Source organism: Rana temporaria, chromosome 1 (genome assembly GCF_905171775.1).
Source record: "Rana temporaria chromosome 1, aRanTem1.1, whole genome shotgun sequence".
Lineage (NCBI taxonomy): Eukaryota > Metazoa > Chordata > Amphibia > Anura > Ranidae > Rana > Rana temporaria.
In genome coordinates, this window is record NC_053489.1 from 349,891,060 (window position 1) to 349,915,923 (window position 24,864).

Here is a 24,864-nt window from a genome sequence, read left to right on the forward strand (position 1 = left end):
TTTGCACCTTGTCCCTTCGGTCATGTTGACTTTGTGGGAAAAAATACCTTGGATTTTCTTGGAATTTGAGGGACACAGATGCCATTTCTCTGTGTTTTAAGATCATACCCTGATACTGCTTGCTACAAACGGAGGCACTGTAAGAGTACTAATAACCCCCGCCCCCCCCAAAAAAAAAAGTTGAGTAGAAACCTAGATATGCACCCTAATTGCAGAAGGCTGATGGATGATCAATGTATAGCCTTATAAACCACATCTGCCCTATAGCAAATGATGGCCGGGAGGTGGCGCTTCCCGTTCTGACTGGACATCACGTGACCTCCTGCAGAACAAGGAGTGCAGCACGGCGATCTGTGGAGCGGTGTGTCGCTCCCACGCACCGCAATTCCGATCACAGTAAAGAGCCTATGACGTTTACCATGTGGTCAGCTGTGTCCATTCAAAGCTGATTCCAGAATAACTAGGAAGGGCCGGTTATCAGCATTTTCTCTATTTACGCTGACAGCGTGTGAGTAAAGGACTCCTAACAGGGGGGATCTGCACTGATAATCAGTGCTTTCCCATCAGTGCCGCCTATCAGTGCTCATCAGCACTGCATTTAGTGCCTCCTCATTAGTGCCTGTCGGTGCCTCCTCATTAGTGCCCGTCAGTGCAGCCTCATCAGTGCACATTCGTGAAGGAGAAAACCTACTTATTTACAAAATGTTTATAACGGAAAAAAATAAACTTTTTTTTTTTTTTTTTTTCTTTCTAACTTTTCAGTCTTTTTTCATTGGTTTAGCAAAAAATTAAAAACCCGGTGTTGATTATATAGAACTAAAATAAAGCTCTATCTGTCTCAAAAAAATGGTAAAAACTTTGGGTACAAGTGGTTGTACCTGGTACCGTTTTTTAGAGACGACGGTCGGCTTTGTGATGGCCACCAATGCAGCTCAGCAGCCACTTGATGGTTATCACAAGCAGCGGGAGGGGATGCCTCCCTCCTCTCCCCCAGTCTTCAAGAGGTTACAGAATGTGTCTCTATGCCTTTGCTTGTTTTGTAGCATATATGTAAACCTCGGGCTGCACTGTAAACATATCATGAGTATGTCAGATTATTCTCACAGACAGAACTTCGATTTTTATTTGAACAAATTAGGCTAGAACCAGATATACCATCTCCAATTTGTTTTATATCCTTTTGTTTACAGAACAGGATTTGAAAGGTCTGGGATATGATAAAGGAAAACCAGTGGGGCTGGTGGGAGTAACAGAGTTGTCAGACGCCCAGAAACAACAGCTGAAAGAGCAGCAGGAGGTAAGGAGTAAAGAGAATGTATATAAGACCTTTTTTGTTTTAGCATACACTGCAGGGTTCGACGAATCCCGGGGGCCAGGTTGCCATTGCAACTAGAATTAGCGACCTGGCTCCTGGGGCTGCAAAGCTGGGGTATCCTGTGTCTCCATGCGCCCCCACCTCCCCCCGCCGTGTGGTTGGGCCGCGCCGGACGGTAATTAAGGCCACGGCCTTATGCAGGCCTATGCCTCCTTCTGTGATCTGGCACCATCTTGTGGTGGCCATTGGTATGACAAGACAACCAGCAATGCTAATGGAGCTTCCCCTGTCTGTTTTCACATCCTTTTTTCATCTCCTTCCCTCTAATTGGAACCCCCAAATATATATATATATTTGCGCAGTGGAAAAAATACACTTTTTATTTAATTAAAAAATAAGACACCAGTAAAGTTAGCCCAATTTTTTTTTATATTGAGAAAGATAATGTTACGCCAAATAAATTGATACCCATCGTGTCAAGCTTCAAAATTGCGTCCGCTCGTGGAATGGTGACAAACTTTTACCTTTTAAAAAGTTTAAAGTGATTCTAAACCTATGGAGTAAACAGATGCCTATAAACTGAGCAAATATGGAATCAACAAAGTAGTAGTTATATTAAGTGAAATACAAACTTCAGTACAGTAATGTTCTTGCATACAATCCAGCAGGAGAGAAAATATGAACTGTGAGGTCAAAATAATAAGTTAACCTTTGTAACTGATATGGTAACTGATATGGCAATTTTGAAGCGTGACATGTTTGGTATCAATTTACTCGGCGTAACATTATCTTTCACAATATAAAAAAAAATTGGGATAACTTTACTGTTTTAATTAAAAAAAGTGTATTCCCCCCCCCCCCCCCCAAAAAGTGCGCTTGTAAGACCGCTGCGCAAATACGGCGTGACAAAGTATTGCAACGATCGCCATTTTATTCTCTAGGGTGTTAGAATTAAAAAATATATATAATGTTTGGGGGTTCTAATTAGAGGGAAGGAGATGGCAGTGAAAATAGTGAAAAATTACACACATTAGAATTGCTGTTTAGTTAAACAATGTAATGCCATGTAATGTAATGCCAACGGCCACCACCAGATGGCGCCAGCTCACAGAAGGAAGAGCTTGGGACTTCACAAGGCCGCGGCCTCAATTACCGGCCGTCACGGACCCGCCACGATTGCGCGGCGGGGAAGGTGGAGGCGCACAGAGACACAGGATCCTGTGCCTCCGTGCGCCCCCACCTCCTCCTCCGCCGCTGCCTCAATTACCGGCGGGAGCGGGCGCCAGGTCACAATTTCTTGTCGCAATTGCGACCTGGCGCCCGGACATTGTCGACCCCTGGTCCAAGTACTGCAGAAGCAGTGTACAATTGTGTAGCTGTTAGCAGCAATGCATTCTGCTTTACAATTAGCAAGCTGTTAGTCACATGGTGGATGGCCATTATGGTCAATATTAAGAGGGTCAGTCTTGGGGGTGTTGGTATAAGGTCTGCATTAGAAAATTGTAAAATGCGTGCTATTGATTTCCAGCACCATCCATGTGTACTTTTAGTTTAAAATTATATACACATTCTTTTGGGCTCAAAACAAAGATCTGTTTTAGCTTGATATTATATATAGAGTCTTTTCAGGTCAGTTGATTCAGACAAATAACATTTTTCACCAGTTTGTTTCATTTATTAACCTTGGCAGACTTATTAACCTTCTGCATATACAATGTTTGTTTTTGTGATATTTTAATCTGTCTCCCGTGGTTTTTTCAGATGCAGCAAATGTATGACATGATAATGAAACACAAGAAAGCCATGCTGGATATGCAATATATGTGGGAGAAAGCTATGAAACAGCACCAACATGATTATGATAGTGATGAAGATGTGGATAATGAGTTTGGAACCTGGGAGCATCAGCTGAGACATATGGAAATGGACAAAACAAGGGGTAAGTGACGATAACTTTGTCAGGTATTTTGATGCACTTTTTTTTTTTAATAATGTTTTTTTTTTTTTTTTTAAGTATATGTGAACCCTCACTTTGTAAAAAAAATAAATAAATAAAATAAACATTCAGTTTAAAATAAATCTAAAAAGCAAAATGTATGTATGTATGTATGTATATGTGTGTGTGTGTGTGTGTGTGTGTGTGTGTGTATATATATATATAATATATATACGCGCGCGCGCTCCCCAGCCACTTTATTAGGTACATCTTGCTAGTACCGGATTGGACCCCCTAAATCCTTCAGAACTGCCTTATTCTTCATGGCATACATTCAACAATGTTGGAAACATTCCTCAGAGATTTTAGTCCATATTGACATGATAGCATCATGCAGCTGCGGCAGATTTGTCAACTGCACATCCATGATCCGAATCTCCAGATCTACCACATCCCAAAGGTGCTCTCTTGGATTGAGATCTGTTGAATGTGGAGGTCATTGGAGTACAGTGAACCTAAAATGTGATTGCATAAGTGTGCATACCCTCTTATAACTGGGGATGTAGCTGTGTTCAGAATTAAGCAATCACATTCAAACTCGTGTTAAATAGGAGTGAGTACACACCTTTCATCATTTAAAGTGCCTCTGATTAACCCCAAATAAAGTTCAGCTGTTCTAGTAGTTTCTTAGTCGCATCCTACAGCAAAAGCCATGGTCCGCAGAGAGCTTCCAAAGCATCAGAGGAATCTCCTTTTTAAAAGGTATCCGTGAGGAGAAGGGTTCAAAAATTTCAAGGCATTGGATATACCATGGAACACAGTGAAGACCGTCATCATCAAGTGGAGAAAATATGGCACAACAAGTGACGTTACCAAGAGCTGGCCAAAAGGATTGGCTTCACTAGAAGTTTACATTTCTTTATCGTACATCACGGGACACAGAGCGGCATTCATTACTATATGGGTTATATGGAGTACCTTCAGGTGTAGACACTGGCAATCTCAAACAGGAAATGCCCCTCCCTATATAACCCCCTCCCATAGGAGGAGTACCTCAGTTTTTCCGCCAGTGTCTTAGGTGTTAGTCATGGTTTAGCTTGCCTCCACATCCTTGGGATTAGGTGAGCTAACCGGTTCTGTCCAAAAAAGCCTCAGCGCTAAAGTGGTCAGTAACCGGACCCCAAACCCTTGGGGTATAGCCCATAATGCTTTTCTTTTTAGAGAGCTGGACCCTGGGCCCAGAACTTAGAAACCTTTGGGTGCCTAATGTTTCTGTTGCCAGAGTGCTATATGGGCCCAGGACAGTGGATCCTTCATAGGAACCCAGGGCCTGAAGGTCTAGACATCCCCACCGAGATGGGGGAAGATTGGGCCTCTTGCTTGGCAAAGTCCTGCGGCATGGAGCAGGTAAGTGAGGGGAAAACTTGCGGAACTTGGTTCTTAGCAGGTTTTTTCTGGGGGGTCACAGGGGACATGCCTAAAGTTATGCACTGCATCTGGCAAACTAGTCACATATCATAAAGATAGGATGGCTCTATATGTATTATTCCCCATAAGATGTGACCTCCCTTGTAGTGTTGGAAAAGCATTGAGTGGGGCCTGTGTTATATAAAAATATATGTGTGTGTCAGAGAGCTGTGCTTACCTGCAAGCCTCCAGGCGATGCTCCATTCAGTCTTCCTCCTCACGGCCTGCAAAGCAGGCAAAACGCTGACCTCCTCATGGCTGCAGTTTGCTGGAGCAGAGAGGTCCCTTCCTCCCAACCCCACCCCCCCCCTGTCGGGAGGGGCATTTCCTGTTTGAGATTGCTGGGGGGGAAGGGCGGGTCAGTGGCTTAAGGAAGGGGCGGCCCTTCCTTGTTTGTTCCATATAGCTCATTCAATACTTTGGAACTGAGGAGGAAAGACCAGAACGGCAAGCACGGGGCGCCGAGGACACACAGTGGCCAGAAAGAATATTGCAGTCTTCAGAAAGACTGTTTTCAAGCCTAGGAATAGGCTGTTTCTTTTCCATCTCATAGTTTTTCTTGCAATACTACTCAGGGGGACAGAATGTTTTTTTCTTTCCTAGATTTGAAAAAAAAAAAAAAAAAAAGATTTTTTTTTGAAAAAAAAAAGAAAAAAAAAAAGAGAAGTGTCATCTAGGGGAGAGGAAGCATTTTTTATCCCCCAAACAGGTGTTTGGGCATTTAACTATTTATAAGTCCCAGGTACCAATAAGTAGCAGGTGTACCTCGGTATTGTACCATGGCATCAAAAAACAAGGGTACAAGAGGTGGGGATTCCCCCAGAGAGTCTGAGGTCTCGGACAATGCTATGCCGCTGCTTTCCCCACAGGGAGCCTTGGGGCCATCGGGATCTGGGGCTGGAGCTGACGCGGGTCAGTCCAACCCTAAGATGGTCACGGAGGAGGTATTACTCACCTCTTTAAAAGAGATGCAGAAAAGCATGGGTAAAATGATAGCCGCAGCTATGCGGGGCAGTAAGCGGAATAGATCTCCGTCGCCCGAGCGCGGACCCTCAGAAGAGGAGGTCCTTTCCTCAGGGGAATTGGACGACCTCTTGGACAAGGACCAAGTAGGTTCAGGGATCGAAGATCCGGATACAGAGGAGTCTGGGGCAGTCTCCCTGAGGGAGAGCTGGTGGATTCAAGGATTGTCGGACTTGGTCCATAGGGCATTCAACTTGCCAGTACCAGATCTCCAGGTATCGACGGTTTCAGCTTTGGGTTCACTGAGGGCGCCTCAAAGCAATGCTGTGTTTCCGATCCATCCTCTATTAGAGGGAGTTTTGTTCCAAGATTGGAACAAGCCAGATAAGATCTTCTTACCACCTAAGAAGTTCTCTGTCCTATATCCTATGGAAGAAAAATTTTCCAAAAGATGGGCTACTCCTGCAGTGGACGCAGCCATCTCATGTGTTAACAAATCGTTAACATGCCCTGTAGAAAACATACAGGTGTTCAAGGATCCAGTTGATAAGCGCTTGGAAGCACTACTTAAGAACTCCTTCACTACTGCAGGGGCAGTAGTACAGCCAGCTGTGGCTGCGATTGGGGTCGCTCAAGCATTATCGGATCAATTTAAGCAGATGCTTAAACTTATTCCTGCCCAGCAGGCAGAAGAATTTTCGGATGTCCCTAAGGCCATATGTTTTACGGTAGACGCAATCAAGGATTCTATCCAGCAAGCGTCACGTTTATCGTTATCCCTTATCCATATGAGAAGACTCTTATGGTTAAAAAGCTGGGAGGCTGAGCCCCCATGCAAGAAGCTCCTGGTAGGGTTCCCCTTCCATGGAGGACGACTCTTCGGAGAAGACCTAGATAAATACATTCAGACCATTTCAAACGGCAAGAGTACTCTCTTGCCAACTAAGAAGAAGGTTCAGGGGCCTGCGTTTAAACGACAGTATTCCCCTGGGCAGGGGCCCTCTAATGCCAAGCAGTATCGACGGCCTCCTGCAAAAGCAAACTTCGGCTTCAACAGCAAATCACAAGGACAGGCTGTTAGAGGCAAAAGGCAGTGGTTTCGCAAACCAGCAAAACCAGCCCCCAAGCCAACCTTATGAAGGGGCGCCCCCACCCACGAAGGTGGGGGGAAGGCTGCGACTCTTTTCAGAGATTTGGGAAGCCAGCATTCCCGACGAGTGGGTACGGTCTTCCGTGGCCACAGGCTACAAATTAGATTTCCTAAGGTTTCCTCCTCCTCATTTCCAGGAGTCGAGGATTCCAAACGATCCGCCTCGGATTCCGGCCAGCCTGGAACAGGGGCTGGGTTTCTACTCCAACCTATTCATCATCCCCAATGGAGATGTCAGGCCAATTTTGGACCTAAAGATGGTAAATGCATATCTAAAGATCCGCTCATTTCGGATGGAATCCGTGCGGTCAGCAGCTGCCACACTCCAGAAGGACGACTTCATGGCGTCCATAGACATAAAGGATGCCTACCTTCATGTTCCAATTTATCAGCCACATCAAAGATATCTACGCTTCATGGTGGCTTCGCGTCACTTCCAATTCGTGGCGCTTCCCTTCGGGTTGGCTACGGCCCCCCGGGTGTTCACGAAGGTCCTAGCTCCGATCCTAGCCAAGCTAAGGATCCAAGGGGTCACGATCCTAGCATACCTGGACGACCTCCTAGTCATAGACCACTCGTCTCCCGGCTTGGAGCGAGCAGTGGCCCTCACGGTCCAATACCTCGAGAGGTTCGGCTGGGTCCTAAATCGAGAAAAGTCAGCTTTCCAGCCCACAAGGCAGTTGGAATATCTCGGCATGAGATTAGACACAGAACAACAAGGAGTGTTCCTACCTCTGAGGAAGGTAAAAGCCATCAAGGAATTAATCCTACTGGTTCTAAGCAAGAAAGAACCGACTATTCGCCTATGTATGAGGTTACTAGGCAAGATGGTGGCCACATTCGAGGCGGTACCATACGCCCAGAGCCACACTCGCATCCTACAGGCAGCCATCCTGTCAGCATGGAGCAGAAGGCCACAGGCCTTGGATATCCCGTTGCCGCTCTCATCAAGAGTCCGACAAAGTCTGTGTTGGTGGTTAGACCCTCAGAATCTACTGAAAGGGAAGTCTTTCAGCCCAGTGGCTTGGAAGATAGTGACCACAGACGCCAGCCTGACGGGCTGGGGAGCAATTTTGGATGGTTGCACTCGCCAAGGTACTTGGGCAAAGCCAGAGAAGCAGTTGCCCATCAACATCTTGGAGCTCAGAGCTGCTCGACTAGCCCTCAGGGCTTGGACGTCAAAATTGCAGGGGTTCCCGGTGAGAATTCAATCAGACAATGCCACGGCCGTGGCATACATAAATCACCAAGGGGGAACCAGGAGTCAAGCCGCTCAGAGAGAGGTGAGCTTGATTCTCCTATGGGCAGAGGCTCATGTGCCCTGCATATCGGCAATATTCATTCCAGGAGTGGACAACTTTCAGGCGGACTTCTTAAGCCGCCAGACTCTATGGCCGGGGGAATGGTCTCTGCATCCACAAGTCTTTCAAGCACTCTGCCAAAGATGGGGAGTGCCGGACGTGGATATCAGGGCATCGAGACTCAACAAGAAACTAGACAGGTTCATATCCCGCTCAAGGGATCCGATGGCCTGCGGAACCGATGCGTTGGTTTGCCCTTGGCATCAGTTCAAACTTCTTTATGCGTTTCCCCCGCTCCAGTTACTACCCCGCCTGCTGCGCAGGATCCGGGTGGAGCACATACCAGTCATCCTGGTAGCTCCAGCATGGCCCAGAAGGGCATGGTACTCACTAATCTTAAGGATGGTAGTGGGAGACCCTTGGACTCTTCCTCTACGGCCAGACCTGCTATCGCAAGGTCCGATCCTCCACCCTGCCTTACGGCATCTAAATTTGACGGCCTGGAAGCTGAATCCCTGATTCTCAGGGGTAGAGGTCTGTCTCAGAAAGTAATCTCTACCCTAATCAGAGCCAGGAAACCGGTCTCTAGGGTGATTTATTACAGGGTCTGGAAGGCCTATGTAGGCTGGTGTGAGTCCAAGCGATGGCTTTCTCGCAAATTTACCATCGATAGAGTATTAAGTTTTCTCCAGCTAGGAGTGGATAAAGGATTGGCATTAAGCACAATCAAAGGACAGATTTCTGCTCTGTCAGTGTGGTTTCAGCGGCCGCTGGCCACCCACTCGCTGGTTAAGACCTTCCTTCAAGGGGTCTTACGTATTAGACCTCCAGTTAAATCCCCGCTTTGTCCGTGGGATTTAAATCTTGTTCTGTCAAGTTTACAGAAACAACCGTTTGAGCCGTTGGCTGATATTCCTTTGGTTCTACTGACAAGGAAGTTAGTATTTTTGGTTGCCATAGTTTCCGCAAGAAGAGTTTCGGAGCTGGCGGCCTTATCCTGTAAGGAACCATATCTTGTTTTTCATAAGGACAGGGTCGTTCTCCGCCCTCATCCTTCCTTCCTACCGAAGGTCATATCCAGTTTTCATTTGAACCAGGATTTGGTATTACCATCCTTCTTCCCTAAACCTACTTCCAGAAAGGAAGGGTTGCTGCATACCTTGGATATTGTCAGGGCCATGAAGGCCTATCTTAAAGCTACAAAGAAGATCCGGAAGACAGATGTGCTGTTCATTCTACCGGATGGGCCCAAGAAGGGGCAGGCAGCTGCAAAGTCCACCATTTCTAGGTGGATTAAGCAATTAATCACTCAGGCCTACGGCTTGAAAGGGTTGCCTCCTCCAGTATCATTAAAGGCTCATTCTACTAGAGCCATGGGCGCCTCCTGGGCAGCACACCACCAGATCTCTATGGCTCAAGTTTGCAAGGCGGCAACCTGGTCTTCTGTCCACACGTTTACAAAATTCTACAAGTTGGACGTAAGAAGGATTACTGATACTGCCTTCGGGCAGGCAGTGCTGCAGGCTGCAGTTTGAGACCCTCGGATTCCGGGGGCTCCTCTTTTTTGAGTTAAATTTAAAATTTAAAAATTATTTTTCTCAACTAAGTTGGATTTATTATGATTTGAGTATATCTCTAAATTAAATCCTTTTGTCTTGGAGATGTTCTCCCTCCCCTCATTGTAAGCATTGCTTTGGGACATCCCATATAGTAATGAATGCCGCTCTGTGTCCCGTGATGTACGATAAAGAAAAAGAGATTTTTAATACAGCTTACCTGTAAAATCTTTTTCTTGGAGTACATCACGGGACACAGAGCTCCCACCCCTCTTTTTTGAGGACCATTTTGGGAGGCATACTGCTTGCTACAAAACTGAGGTACTCCTCCTATGGGAGGGGGTTATATAGGGAGGGGCATTTCCTGTTTGAGATTGCCAGTGTCTACACCTGAAGGTACTCCATATAACCCATATAGTAATGAATGCCGCTCTGTGTCCCGTGATGTACTCCAAGAAAAAGATTTTACAGGTAAGCTGTATTAAAAATCTCTTTTTTTGGAATGGCCCAGCCAGAGCCCAAACCTAAATCCCATTGAAAATCTGTGGGGTGATCTGAAGAGGGCTGTGCACAGGAGATGCCCTCGTAATCTGACAGATTTGGAGTGTTTTTGCAAAGAGTGGGCAAATTTTGTAAAAATTTTTTCTTTTTTTGCTGTAATAAATATCCCCCCCCAAAAAAAAAATATATATATATATATATATATATATATATATATATATATATATATAAAACATTTTTTTCCTCCGTTTAGGCCGATACGTATTCGTCTACATATTTTTAGTTAAAAAAAAAAAATCGCAATAAGTGTTTATTGATTGGTTTGCGCAAAAGTTATAGCGTTTACAAAATAGGGATAGTTTTATGGCATTTTTCTTAATATATTTTTTTTTTTTTTTTACTAGTAATAGCGGCGATCAGCGATTTTTATCGGTACTGCGACATTATGGTGGAAACTTTTGACACATTTTTGGGACCATTGGCATTTTTATAGCGATCAGTGCTATAAAAAATGCATTGGAATACTATAAAAATGCCACTGGCAGTGAAGGGGTTAACACTAGGGGCGAGGAAGGGGTTAATCCTGTTCCCTGGGTGTGTTCTAACTCAAGGGTGGGGTGGACTGACATGGGGGGAAATGACAAATCGCTGTTCTTACATTGTATGAACAGACGATGGGTAATTCCCCCCCCCCGACAGGACGTGGAGCTGTGCGTTTACACACACAGCTCCCGTGTGTGTAACGAGCGATCGCGGGTGCCCGGCGGTGATCGCGTCCGCCGGGCACGCACGTCGGCGTCAGGGTCGAGCGAGGGGCGCACGTGCACGCCCGCCCCTATTGGCTGTTCGCCGAGCAGCCAATGATCTCGCCCATTTTTCAGAGAATATGAATGATGAAAATAAAACATTTCTTTCACTCATGATTAGTGTTTGGCTGAAGCCATTTATTATCAATCTACTGTGTTTACTCTTTTTAAATCATAATGACAACCGAAACTACCCAAATGACCCTGATGAAAAGTTTACATACCCTGGTGATTTTGGCCTGATGACATGCACACAAGTTGACACAAAGGGGGTTTGAATGGCTATTAAAGGTACCCATCCTTACCTGTGATCTGTTTGCTGTAATTAGTGTATGTTTAAAAAAAAGGTAAATTCGTTTCTAGACTCCCGACAGACCCTTGCATCTTTCATCCAATGCTGCACTGATGTTTCTGGATTCTGAGTCATGGGGAAAGCAAAAGATTTGTCTAAGGATCTGCAGGAAAATGTAGTTGAACTGTATAAAACAGGAACTGGATATAAAAAGATATCCAAGTAATTGAGAATGCCAATCAGCAGTGTTCAAACTCTAATCAAGAAGTGGAAAATGAGGGGTTCTGTTGAAACCAAACCAAGGTCAGGTAGACCAACTAAAATTTCAGCCTCAACTGCCAGCAAAATTGTTCTAGATGCAAAGAAAACCCACAAATAACTTCAGATGAAATACAGGACTCTGAAAACATGTGGTGTGGCTGTTTCAAGATGCACAATAAGGAGGCACTTGAAAGATGGGCTGCATGGTCGAGTCACCAGAAGAAAGCCATTACTACGCAAATGCCACAAAGTATCCCACTTACAATATGCCAAACGGCACAGAGACAAGCCACCATAATATATTTATTTTTTTGCACAAAGGAAGCAATACAAAGATAACGGGATGCTTTGTCCTACAAGTACATGGTACAGCAAGCACATGGAATATGAAATGTTGGGTTAACATATTCTTTAAGCCAAGGATATCTGTTCATTCCTTTCTCTTGTTCTGTTAAGCAGCAGTGAGAAAACACAGTGCCAGGCAGGACTTGTGTGAATGAATGAATGACTTGTATAGCGCTACACATGCGAACTGAATCGCCTCTGGGCGCTTTTTCCAGCCAGTGTCTGCTTGGCTGGTGCGGTCATTTTACGCCGTAGGATCTCGACATGCTAGGGACACACAGTCATACACACAGATATACTGTCCTATGTCCAAGGACCGTTCTCCTGTCACTTACCATTTTGTCATCAGAGCAGAGAAAGCATTAAATTCAAATTGTAGCCCATTTTAAGCGTGACATGTGATTTATTTTGCATTAATAACAACTTTCTCATGGAATTGCTTTGTACTGTTGTCCTTTCATTTTTGAAAATTACTTTGCATAGTAGAGCAGTCACCGGTGTACACATAAAGTAGATCTCTTTACAAAAAAGTATGGTAATACTTTCTCCTCCTACGCTTGAAGGAATTCAAGTCTAACAATGTTTTGGCAGTTCCTAACGAAGCATATGGGGGAAAGACTATAGGTTGCCCATGATGGTCAGTTAGTTCCTGATGATGACATTTTGTGGATACAACAGTTAAAGTGGATGCAAACCTGATTCATGAAATTTGACCTGGGCACATGTATCTGCAGTATTTTCTTATCACTCTCCATAGCACTATGTTCCATAGCTGTCTCTTGCTCTATAGCTCTGTTATCAGCCTGATAACTTGTCACGTGTTCTCCGAGATGGGAGATAGAAGTGTGTGTCGGGGGAGGTTAATAGGAAGAAACAAACACCGCTCAGGTGGCTGAATCCAGATAAATAGGTAAGCATAGTGAATTGAAGGACTCCTCGAGGGTGCTAGCCGTGGCTCGTTCACCCGCCGAACAAATGATGAGTAGGAGTCCTTTATTGATCCATCCAAGTGACACGCCACAGGAAAAATTACAATCAAGGTAGACATGTTTCACACAGTATCATGTGCTTAATCATTGCCTGATGATTAAGCACATGATACTGTGTGAAACATGTCTGCCTTGATTGACGTCTTTTCTGTGGTGTGTGTAACTTGGATGGATCAATAAAGGGCCCGTATTCATCATCTTGGAGTGCAGCTGTTTTTTGTTTTTTTCTGGGGAGGTTGCTATAAATAAGCAGTCAGCTTGCCGCCTATTAGCAGAGCCCTGCACATTCCTTTTGCCTATGAGGAGAGAGAGGGTGTGTGCCTTTCCTCCAATCAGCTGTCTTGGCTGTATGCCAATAATCCACTCCCAGTGGTGACCAGGAGGAGAAAAACTTTTTAACAGGAAGAGCACTTTCTAAAGGATATATACAGATGAAGACAGCAGATATACATGTAAAACCTACGTAGGGAGATTTTTATTATCTTTGTGTATCATCTGAGGCTGTTCACTTCACTGGGTATATGTGAGGGTTTACATACACTTTAAGCTACATGTAAATGTATAAATAATGTGACACTTCTGACCTGCCCTTCTTCTTCTTTTTTTTTTTTCTTTTTGTTTTACACTTTTTATGGCTGTGTTATTGGAACAGCTCTTTACAATAAAGCATACTAAAGACTAAACATACAGATTTGTTCTCTCTCCCTCTCCCTCTCTCCCTCTCCCATACTGTATGTTTACATGTTTTTTCTTTCCCCTCTATCAGAATGGGCAGAACAACTTACTGAAATGGGACGAGGGAAACATTTCATTGGAGATTTCTTGCCACCGGATGAGCTGGACAAGTTCATGGAAACCTTCAAAGCACTAAAAGTAATGTGTTCATCTCTAGAAAATGTCATTTTTATCCTGAATATAAAGTGCTGTAAGGATTAGTACACCCAATGAGAAACCCGGACAAAAAATACTACTTTCAAAGTGATAGGACAATGACCTGATCGTTGGTTACACAGCTTTCGAGAGCCAATCGCGACAGTTCATAGGAAATTATCCAGAGGGACAAACTCAATTTTTTTTTTCCGTACAATACCAGATCGATCGATTTTTCATTTAATCAGCACAGTCTTTGTCTGAAAAACATCAGAAAACCAAGATCACGTGTGCTCGTAAACCTTACAATACAACATATTGCATCACTTCCAAAGTTGTATTCTGTTGTACGAGAATTTTTGTAAGTTTAGTAACCTCTTAGTTTTTTTTATAGGAGACTAGCATGGCTGTCGGGACAGCGTCGGGTTTTTACGTTGTTTACGTAACTCGTCGCGAATAGGGCTGTGCGTTAATTACGTTCACGTCGCAACCAATGTATGTGCGGTGTACTACGGAGCATTCGCAGTGGCCTACGTTTAAGGCCGGCGCATGCGCAATTCGTTCGGCACGGGGGCGCGCTTAATTTAAATATAAGCCGCCCCCAAGACTTCTGTTTGCCAAGGTTGTAGGGCTCGGGGCCCAATTGTGGGGGGGGGTGTGTGTTTTTGTGAGAGGGGTTAAGCTTGTATAGGGAGGATGATGGCGGTTGTAGACAGTAATGGCTAGGTTGGGGCAGGACAGGGGTGAGATTTTGTCATAGAGATGGTCAGGAGAAGAGAAGGGTTGAGGTGGCTAAGGTTTCTACGAGTAACTGTTAGGCAGTTGGAGAGAGAGGAGGTGGAAGACGGGGAGAGAGCAAAACGAATAAGGTGGTGGTCAGAGGGTGGAATGGGATTGTTGGAGAGGTTGCTTGGAGTGCATAGAAACAAGGTCAAGGATGTTGCCATCAGAATGGGTAGGAGCCTGTATCCATTGCTTCAGGTCAAAAGAGGAGGTTAGACTGAGACTTTTAGAAGTAGCAGGAGTATTGGCATTAACAGGGATGTTGAAGTCACCGAGAATGATTGATTGATTGATTGTGGGGATTTCAGAAGAGAGGAAGTAGGGTAGCCAGGCAGAGAAACCATCAAGGAAGGTTAATACAGGTCCAGAGGGCTGGTAAATGACGACAATTCTTAGAGAAACAGGAGAAAACCGATGAATACAGTGTGCTTCGAAAGAGGAGGGAGGTGGGTGAAGTACCGCATAGGTGCTGTGTGGGGCTAGAAGGATTCCCACTCCGCCTCCCTTCTGTCCACTGGTTCTAGGGGAGTGAGTCCAGAGAAGGTCACCATGGGAGAGGGAAGCCAGGTAAGGTGTGATTTATATCAGGGCACATACCCCAGCATCCTGGAGGTTTTATCATTTAAAAAAACACTGCTTGCTGAAGTCCCCCACTTTTTTTTTTTTTTTTTTTTAAATGGTAACTGTACATGTTGGTGTGTTTTTTTTTTTTTTTTTTTGTAAAAACTTTCTAGTAGAGTATATAGAGTTTTTACTTCTTACTGTTACTGCTTCCTTTTGTAGATCTCATATTTGTAGGACAGATAGATATCAATAATGCAGGACAGCTCTACAAACTGTATATAAATGTAAGATGTATGGTGAATTGTGAGTTCCTAACTTTGCTTTGCTAATCCTGTTTCCTGGGACAAGACTGCTTCCTGAAAATAGTAAATAACCTTGATGAAAAGCAGCTCAACTTAAGACAGGCAATAAGTATTTAGTTTAGGGTTGTGTTACGACAATCTCCAAAAACATTTAATCTTAAAAATATTGAATCAACCTCCTAAAAGCTGATTTTTTGTCTTTATTTCCTTATAAAATATGCTGTTTTTTTCTTTTTACTTCTATTAATTAATGATTGAGGTGCAATGCATCTCCCCCCCCCCTTTTTTTTTCTGCAGGAGGGACGTGAGCCAGACTATTCAGAATATAAGGAATTCAAAATTACTGTGGAGAACATAGGCTACCAAATGCTTATGAAGATGGGATGGAAGGAAGGAGAAGGCTTGGGTTCTGATGGCCAAGGAATCAAGAATCCTGTGAACAAGTAGTTTTTTTTTTTTTTCTTTTCAAAATGTTGTGTTTTATAGTGTAAAACAATACAGGATTACAACAGGTTAACAATATGCAGTCAATAATAAGGTATCAAGAATCGTACAAACAATAAGTAAGCAACTTAAAGGAGTATTGATTTGTAGGTTCCAATGCACATTAAGGCAAACGGGAGCTTCACCTACTCTGACTTCATTTTCTCCCCCACCACGCTGTTGAGCACAAAGAGCTTAAAGGGGTTGTAAAGGTAAAAAAATGTTTTCCTAAATAGCTTCCTTTACCTTGGTGCAGTCCTCCTTCACTTACCTCATCCTTCAATGTCCTTATTTCTTCTGAGAAATCCTCACTTCCTGTTCTTCTGTCTGTAACGCCACACAGTAATGCAAGGCTTTCTCCCTGGTGTGGAGTGTCGTGCTCACCCCCTCCCTTGGACTACAGGAGAGTCGGGACGCTCTCTACGTTGCAGATAAAGGAGCTGTGTTAGTGGGCGTCCTGAAACTCCTGTAGTCCAAGGGAGGGGGCGAGCACGACACTCCACACCAGGGAGAAAGCCTTGCATTACTGTGTGTAGTTACAGAAGAACAGGAAGTGAGGATTTCTCAGAAGAAATAAGGACATTTAAAAGCAAAACCGAAGGATGAGGTAAGTGAAAGCGGAGGTTCTGTACCATTACATGCAGCATACTAGCGTCAGCTACAGTATGATGATTTTTTATTTTTTTTTCGCTGTACTTACCGTTTAATCGTTCAGTTTTTTTTCTTCCTCCCGCGGGGAATAAGCGTTACTATGAAGAGACGTAGTTAATTGACGTGCGGCTATGGCGCGTCACGCGTTCCGAAAATAGCCGGACTAGGACTCGGCTCTTCACGCCGCTATACGGCGCCTGTGCACAGACTAGGAGCTGACTGCGCAGGCACCGTATATAGCCGAGCCCTTTTTCAGCTATTTTCGGAATGCGTGACGCGCCTAGGCCTCTTCATAGGAACGCCTATTCCCCGCGGGAGTCTGCAAAGAAAATGAACGATTAAACTGTAAGTACAGCGAAAAAAAAACAGCATACTGTAGCTGACGCAAGTATGCTGGATCTGAATGGTATATAATTGTTTTAGGGTGAACCTCTGCTTGAAGGAGGACTGCACTGAGGTAAGGGAAGCTATTTAGGGAAAACAAATTGTATCTTTACAACCCCATTAAAGGAAATGTCCTGAACTGCACATATGGAGATGCACATGACTCGCTTCCATGTTATGCTGAGCTAATCAGAGCTGTTATACAAGGAAGTCTATAACCTTGTGTATGCTGCAACTCCAGGAACTTGGAGCTTACACAGGGCTTTCCTTTAGTTTTTGTAGTGACTGAATGGAGCAGTGGTGGAATAAACTGAAGGTTATATGCTGCAAGAGAGGAACCTGATGCTTTTCCCTGCATGGACAAATCACGGATTCATTTTAAGATTTGCTTTAAAATGTATCTGTAAATGGAAGGGACAATAAGAATCTGACCCAGAGAAAAGATGCCTCCTGAGCAAGTCCTCAGTGTTCATATGTACTTGTCTTTTCTTGGCCATTCCCCCATATTACTAGGATATAATAAAAAATAAGCCTACTAGACACAAGTTGGTAAAGGCTGCTTACCTTGTACCCTAGCGTCTGGCTCTTTCCCATAGTTGCTAGTGGCATCACTTCTCTTCTGGCATCACTGAGGATCTGAAATGTTGCAAAAAATATATAAAAAATTTGCTGCTGAGTGATTTTGGATCCTCCACTTTCCTGTGGAACTTTAGCATAGTTTGAAATCATTAGCAATGTACACAGAATTATGAAGAAAAGTAAATCCCTGTTGCAATTTGTATTTTTTTTGTGTGTGTTTTATCGAGCTTATCCACCAGGGGGCATCACTGCCAAAATTAATGATCCATACAATATATTCCCGATACACATTTAGAGAACAAAGAAAAAGCGGATATTGCTTTTGGTTAATAAACGTTTATTAACTTATTATTATGTCACTGTGGGTCTTTTGCATTACTGTGTTTTTAAAGTAGTTGTAAAATGTTGATATACAAGTCTCTCTTTAATTGTTTCACTTGTAGTCACATGACCACTATGTTCCTCTTTCTGGTTTCCTTGAGGTGGTTTATGGTCAAAGATCTAAAGCAGTTCTTCCACAGCTTTAGGCTATGGCAGGGGTCTCCAAACTTTAGAAACAAAGGGCCAGTTTGTGGTCCTTCAGACATGAGGTGGGCCAGACTTTGGTCATTGGGTGTAGAAAAGGTCCTGATGTCAGTGGGGAAAAAAACAATGACCCATCTTTGGTATATGTGGAAAGAATTGCGTCCCATCGTTGTTGTTGTTGGGTAGAATTGTGTCTCATCGTTGGGTATAATTGTGCCCCATCGTTGGGTGGTGGTGGGTAGAATTGTGCCCCATCGTTGGGTGGTGTTGCGTAGAATTGTGCCCCATCGTTGGGTGGTGGTGGGTAGAATTGTGCCCCATCGTTGGGTGGTGTTGGGTAGAATTGTGCCCCATCGTTGGGTAGAATTGTGCCCCATCGTTGGCGTCATTGGGAGAGATTTTGCCCCTTCATTGGTTTCAGTGTGGGGAGGAAGTATGTACCACTGTTAAATATCAGTGGATGAAATAGTGCCCCAAGGGCAATATAAAAGCAAGCAAAGGGCCACATCTGGCCCCCGGGCCGCAGTTTGGAGACCACTGGGCTATGGGGAAGAAGGGAGTTGCTGTCATTCTGTCAACCTGGATTTATATTTTAAAGACAAAATGGCTCTTGTACGTACAGTACTACAACTTGAAGAGGAGTCACTCTTTAGTAACAGGTTTGGATATATCCTACACTGCTTAGGTATTGTTAAGCATTTGGTTTCCACTTTGTTTTCAGGGGATCTACGGCAGTTGATGGGGCTGGTTTTGGCATAGATCGCCCAGCAGAATTATCAAGGAGTGATGATGAATATGAAGCTTTTAGGAAAAGGATGATGCTTGCATACCGTTTCCGACCTAATCCACTGGTAAGTCAATGTACAGGGTGACTTTAAAAAGTTACCGTATTTAAAGGCTAAGATCACCTTTGGAACATGTTACACCTGTATTTAGGATGTGACATGAAACATGTTCCAGCTTGTGTCTTGCTCACGTCTTTTATTGTGACAGCGGTGGGCAGGGTATTCTCTGTCCGCAGCCGCTGTCACATTTTCTAAATGGCAAAGATCTGTACTACAAGTCATTTCTGCCGCAGAAGCACATGGCTTGCAGTTCTCATTGAACTAAATAGGATGCTGATGACCACCCTCCTAGTTCATTGACACTTCCTCCAGCTTTCTAACGAGAGCCCATACTGCGGTACGGGCAGAAAGCTGTAGGCAGTGTTTGCAGGAGCTTGACATTACACCCCGATCCACTGATTGTGACTCAGCAGATTTTTGAAAATTTTTATAATTTTTTCCTAAAAAGTGAACTTGGCCTTTAACCACTTGACCTATGGAAGATTTACCCCATTCCTGACCAGGCCATTTTTTAGCAACATGGCGCTGCGTTACTTTAACTGACCATTGCACACGGTCATGCAACGCGGTATTTAGGCCAATTTTTTTTTACTAGTAATGGCGATTAGTGACTTATAGCGGGACTGCACACTTTTTGGGGACCAGGGATATTATTACAGTGATCAGTGCTAAAAAAATATACGCTGTCACTGTACTAATGACACTGGCTGGGAAGGGGTTAACATCAGGGGCGATCAAAAGGTTAACTGTGTGCCTAGCTAGTAATTTTGTGTACTGGGGGAGGTGCTTTTACTAAGAGAAGGCATGGATCTATTTCCCTACTTTGCACAAACACAGGATCAATGCCTTCCCTACTGACAGAACAGCTATCTGCCTTGTTTACATAGGCAGATCGCAGTTCTGCCTGTGTACTGAACAATCGGCAGGTGTAGAGTCCACGGTACCAGTCGCTGGGCTCCCCCTGTGTGCAATCTCTGGGGCAGACCTGAAGTGGTTAAAGTGGAAGTCCAGTCAAATCCTAACTATACTTAAACCTGCTCCCACCTCCATTCTAAGCCTCATCGAACTGGTATGTGATACGAAAGATGTCTATACTTACCTATGCTGAGGGCACTCCGTTCCGGTCACATGATTGCCTCCCAGCACTGGATTCAGTGTAGAGGAGGGACAGCCGACAATGAATGCCCCATCATAGTAAGCCTGTTGGTGATGTTGCTGGCTTGGCTCTGCAGTGGAAATGATCTACAGATAGTATCCCATACATGTAATGATTAGGAGAGGGACATAATATTGCTCTAGGCAATAACCACATAAGGTCTTTTGGGTGTGGGAGGCTCTGCGCCTCAAGTTTCATCCAGTCAGGTTTATACGTAGTGGAATAAATTTGTTAGTTGGATCAGTTGTTCTCCCTTTAATATTTTAGAACTTGTGAGACTTCCAGACCTCCAGATAGTTGAAAGGTTTTGCGAGCCAACCTGCATCCCCTAAAGCCCCATATGTATTTTAGAATACAGGATTTTACGTTTTAAGGTGGAGAGAGGTGATGGGGATAGGAAAAGTGTGGAAATAACGATTTATTTTTGGCAATAGATTATCTTTATTGTAACAATTTTGCCCATCTAGGAGAGAGAGTATGTGGCCAACACATGAATTTCTTCCCCTATTGTGGAAAAAAGGGGGATCTAAGTTTACCCTTTACAATGATGATTTATCTGAAGTATGTTTGATTCTTAAAGCGGGAGTTCACCCATTTATTTATTTTTTGATCTTTTCCCCTTAGATTCCTGCTCGTTTTGTCTAGGGGAATCGGCTAGTTGTTTTAAAATATGAGCCGTACTTACCGTTTTCGAGATGCATCTTCTCCGTCGCTTCCGGGTATGGGTCTTCGGGAGCGGGCGTTCCTTCTTGATTGACAGTCTTCCGACGGTCGCATCCATCACGTCACTATTAGCCGAAAGAAGCCGAACGTCGGTGCGGCTCTATACTGCGCCTGCGCACCGACGTTCGGCTTCTTTCGGAATATCGTGACACGATGGATGCGACCGTCGGAAGCCTCTCGGAAGACTGTCAATCAACATAGGAACGCCCAGTCCCGCAGCCCATACCCGGAAGCGACGGAGAAGATGCATCTCGTAAACGGTAAGTACGGCTCATATTTTAAAACATCTAGCCGATTCCCCTAGACAAAACAAGCATCCATCTAAGGGGAAAAAGTCATATATACGGGTGAACCTCCGCTTTAAATATGCTATTGCCTGGGACTGAAATAATAGAATCTGGAAGGTTTACATTAAAGTGGAGACTGCACTTGCACTGTGTGTGAGCTGATTGTAGGAAAGGGACACCCGCCCCCCCCCCCTCCACATAGGCAGAGGAACGAGGGGGGGCGCTACCTGATCAGCTACAAAATGTGTCGGACTTTTTTTAGTAGTCCCTTTGTACTGCAAAGTTCTTGGTAATTGAGATTGTACAATCAAATAGTAGTGAATGTGTATACTATCAGATATTTTTAAATTTTAACATGGTTGGGTAAGAATCAAAATATGGCACCAACAAATAGATCAGACCATGATCATGGAGGAACTGTGTACTAAAATAGATCTGTAATCAAAGTACCCTTATTTGCAGAATGTATTTGGGTATTTAACAGGGTTATGAAAAGGTAGAATACAATGTTAGATTCAGTGTTTTCTTAATATAGTACATAAGTCGGCCTTGTTTACTTATGTTTGTCATACTTTCAGAATAACCCAAGACGTCCCTACTACTGATGGACCCATGAAACGTATGTTGAACTCATCCACGTCTGAAGTGTACTGTGTCCATCTTGTTTGCGGGCTGTTAGAACCTATATGTCAAACTGTGTACAGGAATACTTGATCTATTCCAGCAGGAACTGAACCCTGGATGACTACACAGCTGTATCCCAGTTTACCCTCACACTGTTGACGCTTTCCTTGAAAAACATGAATTTAATAAACATCTTTTTAACTCCTGAATAATTGGCCTCTTCTGTCCTGTGAATTAGCATGGAATATATTCCAGTTTAGGAAAATCTGAATTTAGAGATTGGAATCACAATTATCAATGTTTTTACATAATTAGGAAGGACAAAGCATGCTTGGAAGAGTATTCTGTGATTGTGGCTGCTTGGCAAAATAATGACAGACCAATGATTCCCAGGCAAATGTGAAAAAAAAAATATTTAGTTGTGTGTACATTAAAACAATTTTGAAATTTTGCCAGAAATCTGTCTTTATTATCTCACAATTTCGTACAGAGCGAGTATGAGGTTATTCATAGAGTCAGAGGCTGTATTGTGTTGCACAGTGCTGTCGTTATATAATGGTTTCAGGCACAAAGGACTATAGCAGGGGTGCCCAACCTTTTGAAGCGCGAGGACCACTTAAGCAACTTGGTAACTGGTCGCGGGCCACAATCAGCAGAGCGAGTGGATTGCAGGTCCATGTCCGCTCTGCATATGCAGAGCAGACACGGACACAGCCAGATCGGATTGGAGGTAGGACACAAGTTGGTTTGAATCTGCCACTCCTTAGAGGTGAATGGAGGGTCCAATTGGGTCGGACTGCAACGCAGTGTACCTTTTGGCTTTTCTGCACTTTGCAATAGACTTCTATTATATTCTGCAGGTTTCTCACCAAACTCACAGGTAATAACAGAAGTCTATGGCTTAATGCAGGTAATCAGCAGGTGCACTGCTCTGCATCTGTGGATTCGTTTCAAAAGCAGCCCATTAACCACTGCAGAACAGATATGCCCATATATACACTGTGATTTTAGTAATAAACTGACCTTTAATATCAGTATGCCATCCCAGAGCAGGAGGTCGCAGGCCACATCAGAGGGCTCCGCGGGCCACTGGTTGGGCACCCCTGGACTATAGGGTATCTTGTCGGAGGTGGGGGACACCAAAATGATCCCTCCAGTGTGATGATGCTCATGTATAGTCCAACGACCAGACCAGAAAGCGGCAACAATGAATAGTTGTGCAATCATCTTTGCTATGCATATGTAAATAAGAAAACTGGTAGTAGATATTCATGAACATTGGCAGAGGTTCCAAGAGTTATTTTTAGGGCAAGAGGTATTATCCCACTCCTCCAGACACCCCAATGGGAACAAAGTGTGTCGTGGTGGGAGGACAACACACCATCAGCCCCAAAACTCTATAATATCGATTACAGATGAGATAGATTATCATTTCTTTATCGTACATCACGGGACACAGAGCGGCATTCATTACTATATGGGTTATATGGAGTACCTTCAGGTGTAGACACTGGCAATCTCAAACAGGAAATGCCCCTCCCTATATAACCCCCTCCCATAGGAGGAGTACCTCAGTTTTTACGCCAGTGTCTTAGGTGTTAGTCATGGTTTAGCTTGCCTCCGCATCCTTGGGATTAGGTGAGCTACCGGTTCTGTCCAAAAAAGCCTCAGCGCTAAAGTGGTCAGTAACCGGACCCCAAACCCTTGGGGTATAGCCCATAATGCTTTTCTTTTTAGAGAGCTGGACCCTGGGCCCAGAACTTAGAAACCTTTGGGTACCTAAAGTTTTCTGTTGCCAGGGTGCTATATGGGCCCAGGACAGTGGATCCTTCATAGGAACCCAGGGCCTGAAGGTCTAGACATCCCCACGGAGATGGGGGAAGATTGGGCCTCTTGCTTGGCAAAGTCCTGCGGCATGGAGCAGGTAAGTGAGGGGAAAACTTGCGGAACTTGGTTCTTAGCAGGTTTTTTTCTGGGGGGTCACAGGGGACATGCCTAAAGTTATGCACTGCATCTGGCAAACTAGTCACATATCATAAAGATAGGATGGCTCTCTATGTATTATTCCCCATAAGATGTGACCTCCCTTGTAGTGTTGGAAAAGCATTGAGTGGGGCCTGTGTTATATAAAAATATATGTGTGTGTCAGAGAGCTTTGCTTACCTGCAGGCCTCCAGGCGATGCTCCATTCAGTCTTCCTCCTCAGAGCCTGCAAGCAGGCAAAACGCTGACCTCCTCATGGTTCCAGGCTGCAGGCTGCAGTTTGCTGGAACAGAGAGGTCGCTACCACCCAAAACCCCCCCCCCCCCCTCCCCCTGTCGGGAGGGGCATTTCCTGTTTGAGGTTGCTGGGGGGGAAGGGCGGGTCAGTGGCTTAAAGGAAGGGGCGGCCCTTCCTTGTTTGTTCCATCAATACTTTGGAACTGAGGAGAAAGACCAGAGCGGCAGCACGGGGCGCCGAGGACACACAGTGGCCAGAAAGGATATTGCAGTCTTCAGAGGACTGTTTTGTCAAGCCTAGAAATAGGCTGTTTCTTTTCCATCTCATAGTTTTTCTTTGCAATACTACTCAGGGGGACAGAATGTTTTTTCTTTCCTGGATTTGAAACAAAAACGAAAAAAAAAAAAGTCATCTAGGGGAGAGGAAGCATTTTTTTATCCCCCAAACAGGTGTTTGGACAATTAACTTTTATAGTTCCAAATACCAATAGGTAGCAGGTGTACCTCGGTATTGTACCATGGTATGCCGCTGTTTTCCCTACAGGGAGCCTTGGGGCCATCGGGATCTGGGGCTGGAGCTGACGCGGGTCAGTCCAACCCTAAGATGGTCACGGAGGAGGTATTACTCACCTCTTTAAAAGAGATGCAGAAAAGCATGGGAAAAATGATATCCGCAGCTATGCGGGGCAGTAAGCGGAATAGATCTCCGTCGCCCGAGCGCGGACCCTCAGAAGAGGAGGTCCTTTCCTCAGGGGAATTGGACGACCTCTTGGACACGGACCAAGTAGGTTCAGGGATCGAAGACCCGGATACAGAGGAGTCTGGGGCAGTCTCCCTGAGGGAGAGCTGGTGGATTCAAGGATTGTCGGACTTGGTCCATAGGACATTCAACTTGCCAGTACCAGATCTCCAGGTATCGACGGTTTCAGCTTTGGGCTCACTGAGGGCGCCTCAAAGCAATGCTGTGTTTCCGATCCATCCTCTATT

The 24,864-nt window shown here is 44.5% G+C and overlaps 1 protein-coding gene across 1 annotated transcript in view; it reads left to right on the top strand.

Annotated features, from left to right (window-relative positions):
- Positions 1-21,867, top strand: part of SUGP1 (SURP and G-patch domain containing 1) — a 73,980-nt gene extending 52,113 nt beyond the window's left edge. The window contains exons 9-14 of the mRNA XM_040320624.1: positions 1,191-1,297; positions 3,077-3,254; positions 13,649-13,755; positions 15,699-15,844; positions 18,745-18,874; positions 21,613-21,867. Of these exons, the coding sequence (XP_040176558.1) occupies positions 1,191-1,297; positions 3,077-3,254; positions 13,649-13,755; positions 15,699-15,844; positions 18,745-18,874; positions 21,613-21,639 (695 nt within the window). The 3' untranslated portion in view covers positions 21,640-21,867. The remainder of the gene's footprint in view (positions 1-1,190; positions 1,298-3,076; positions 3,255-13,648; positions 13,756-15,698; positions 15,845-18,744; positions 18,875-21,612) is intronic.
- The last annotated feature ends 2,997 nt before the right edge of the window (positions 21,868-24,864 follow it).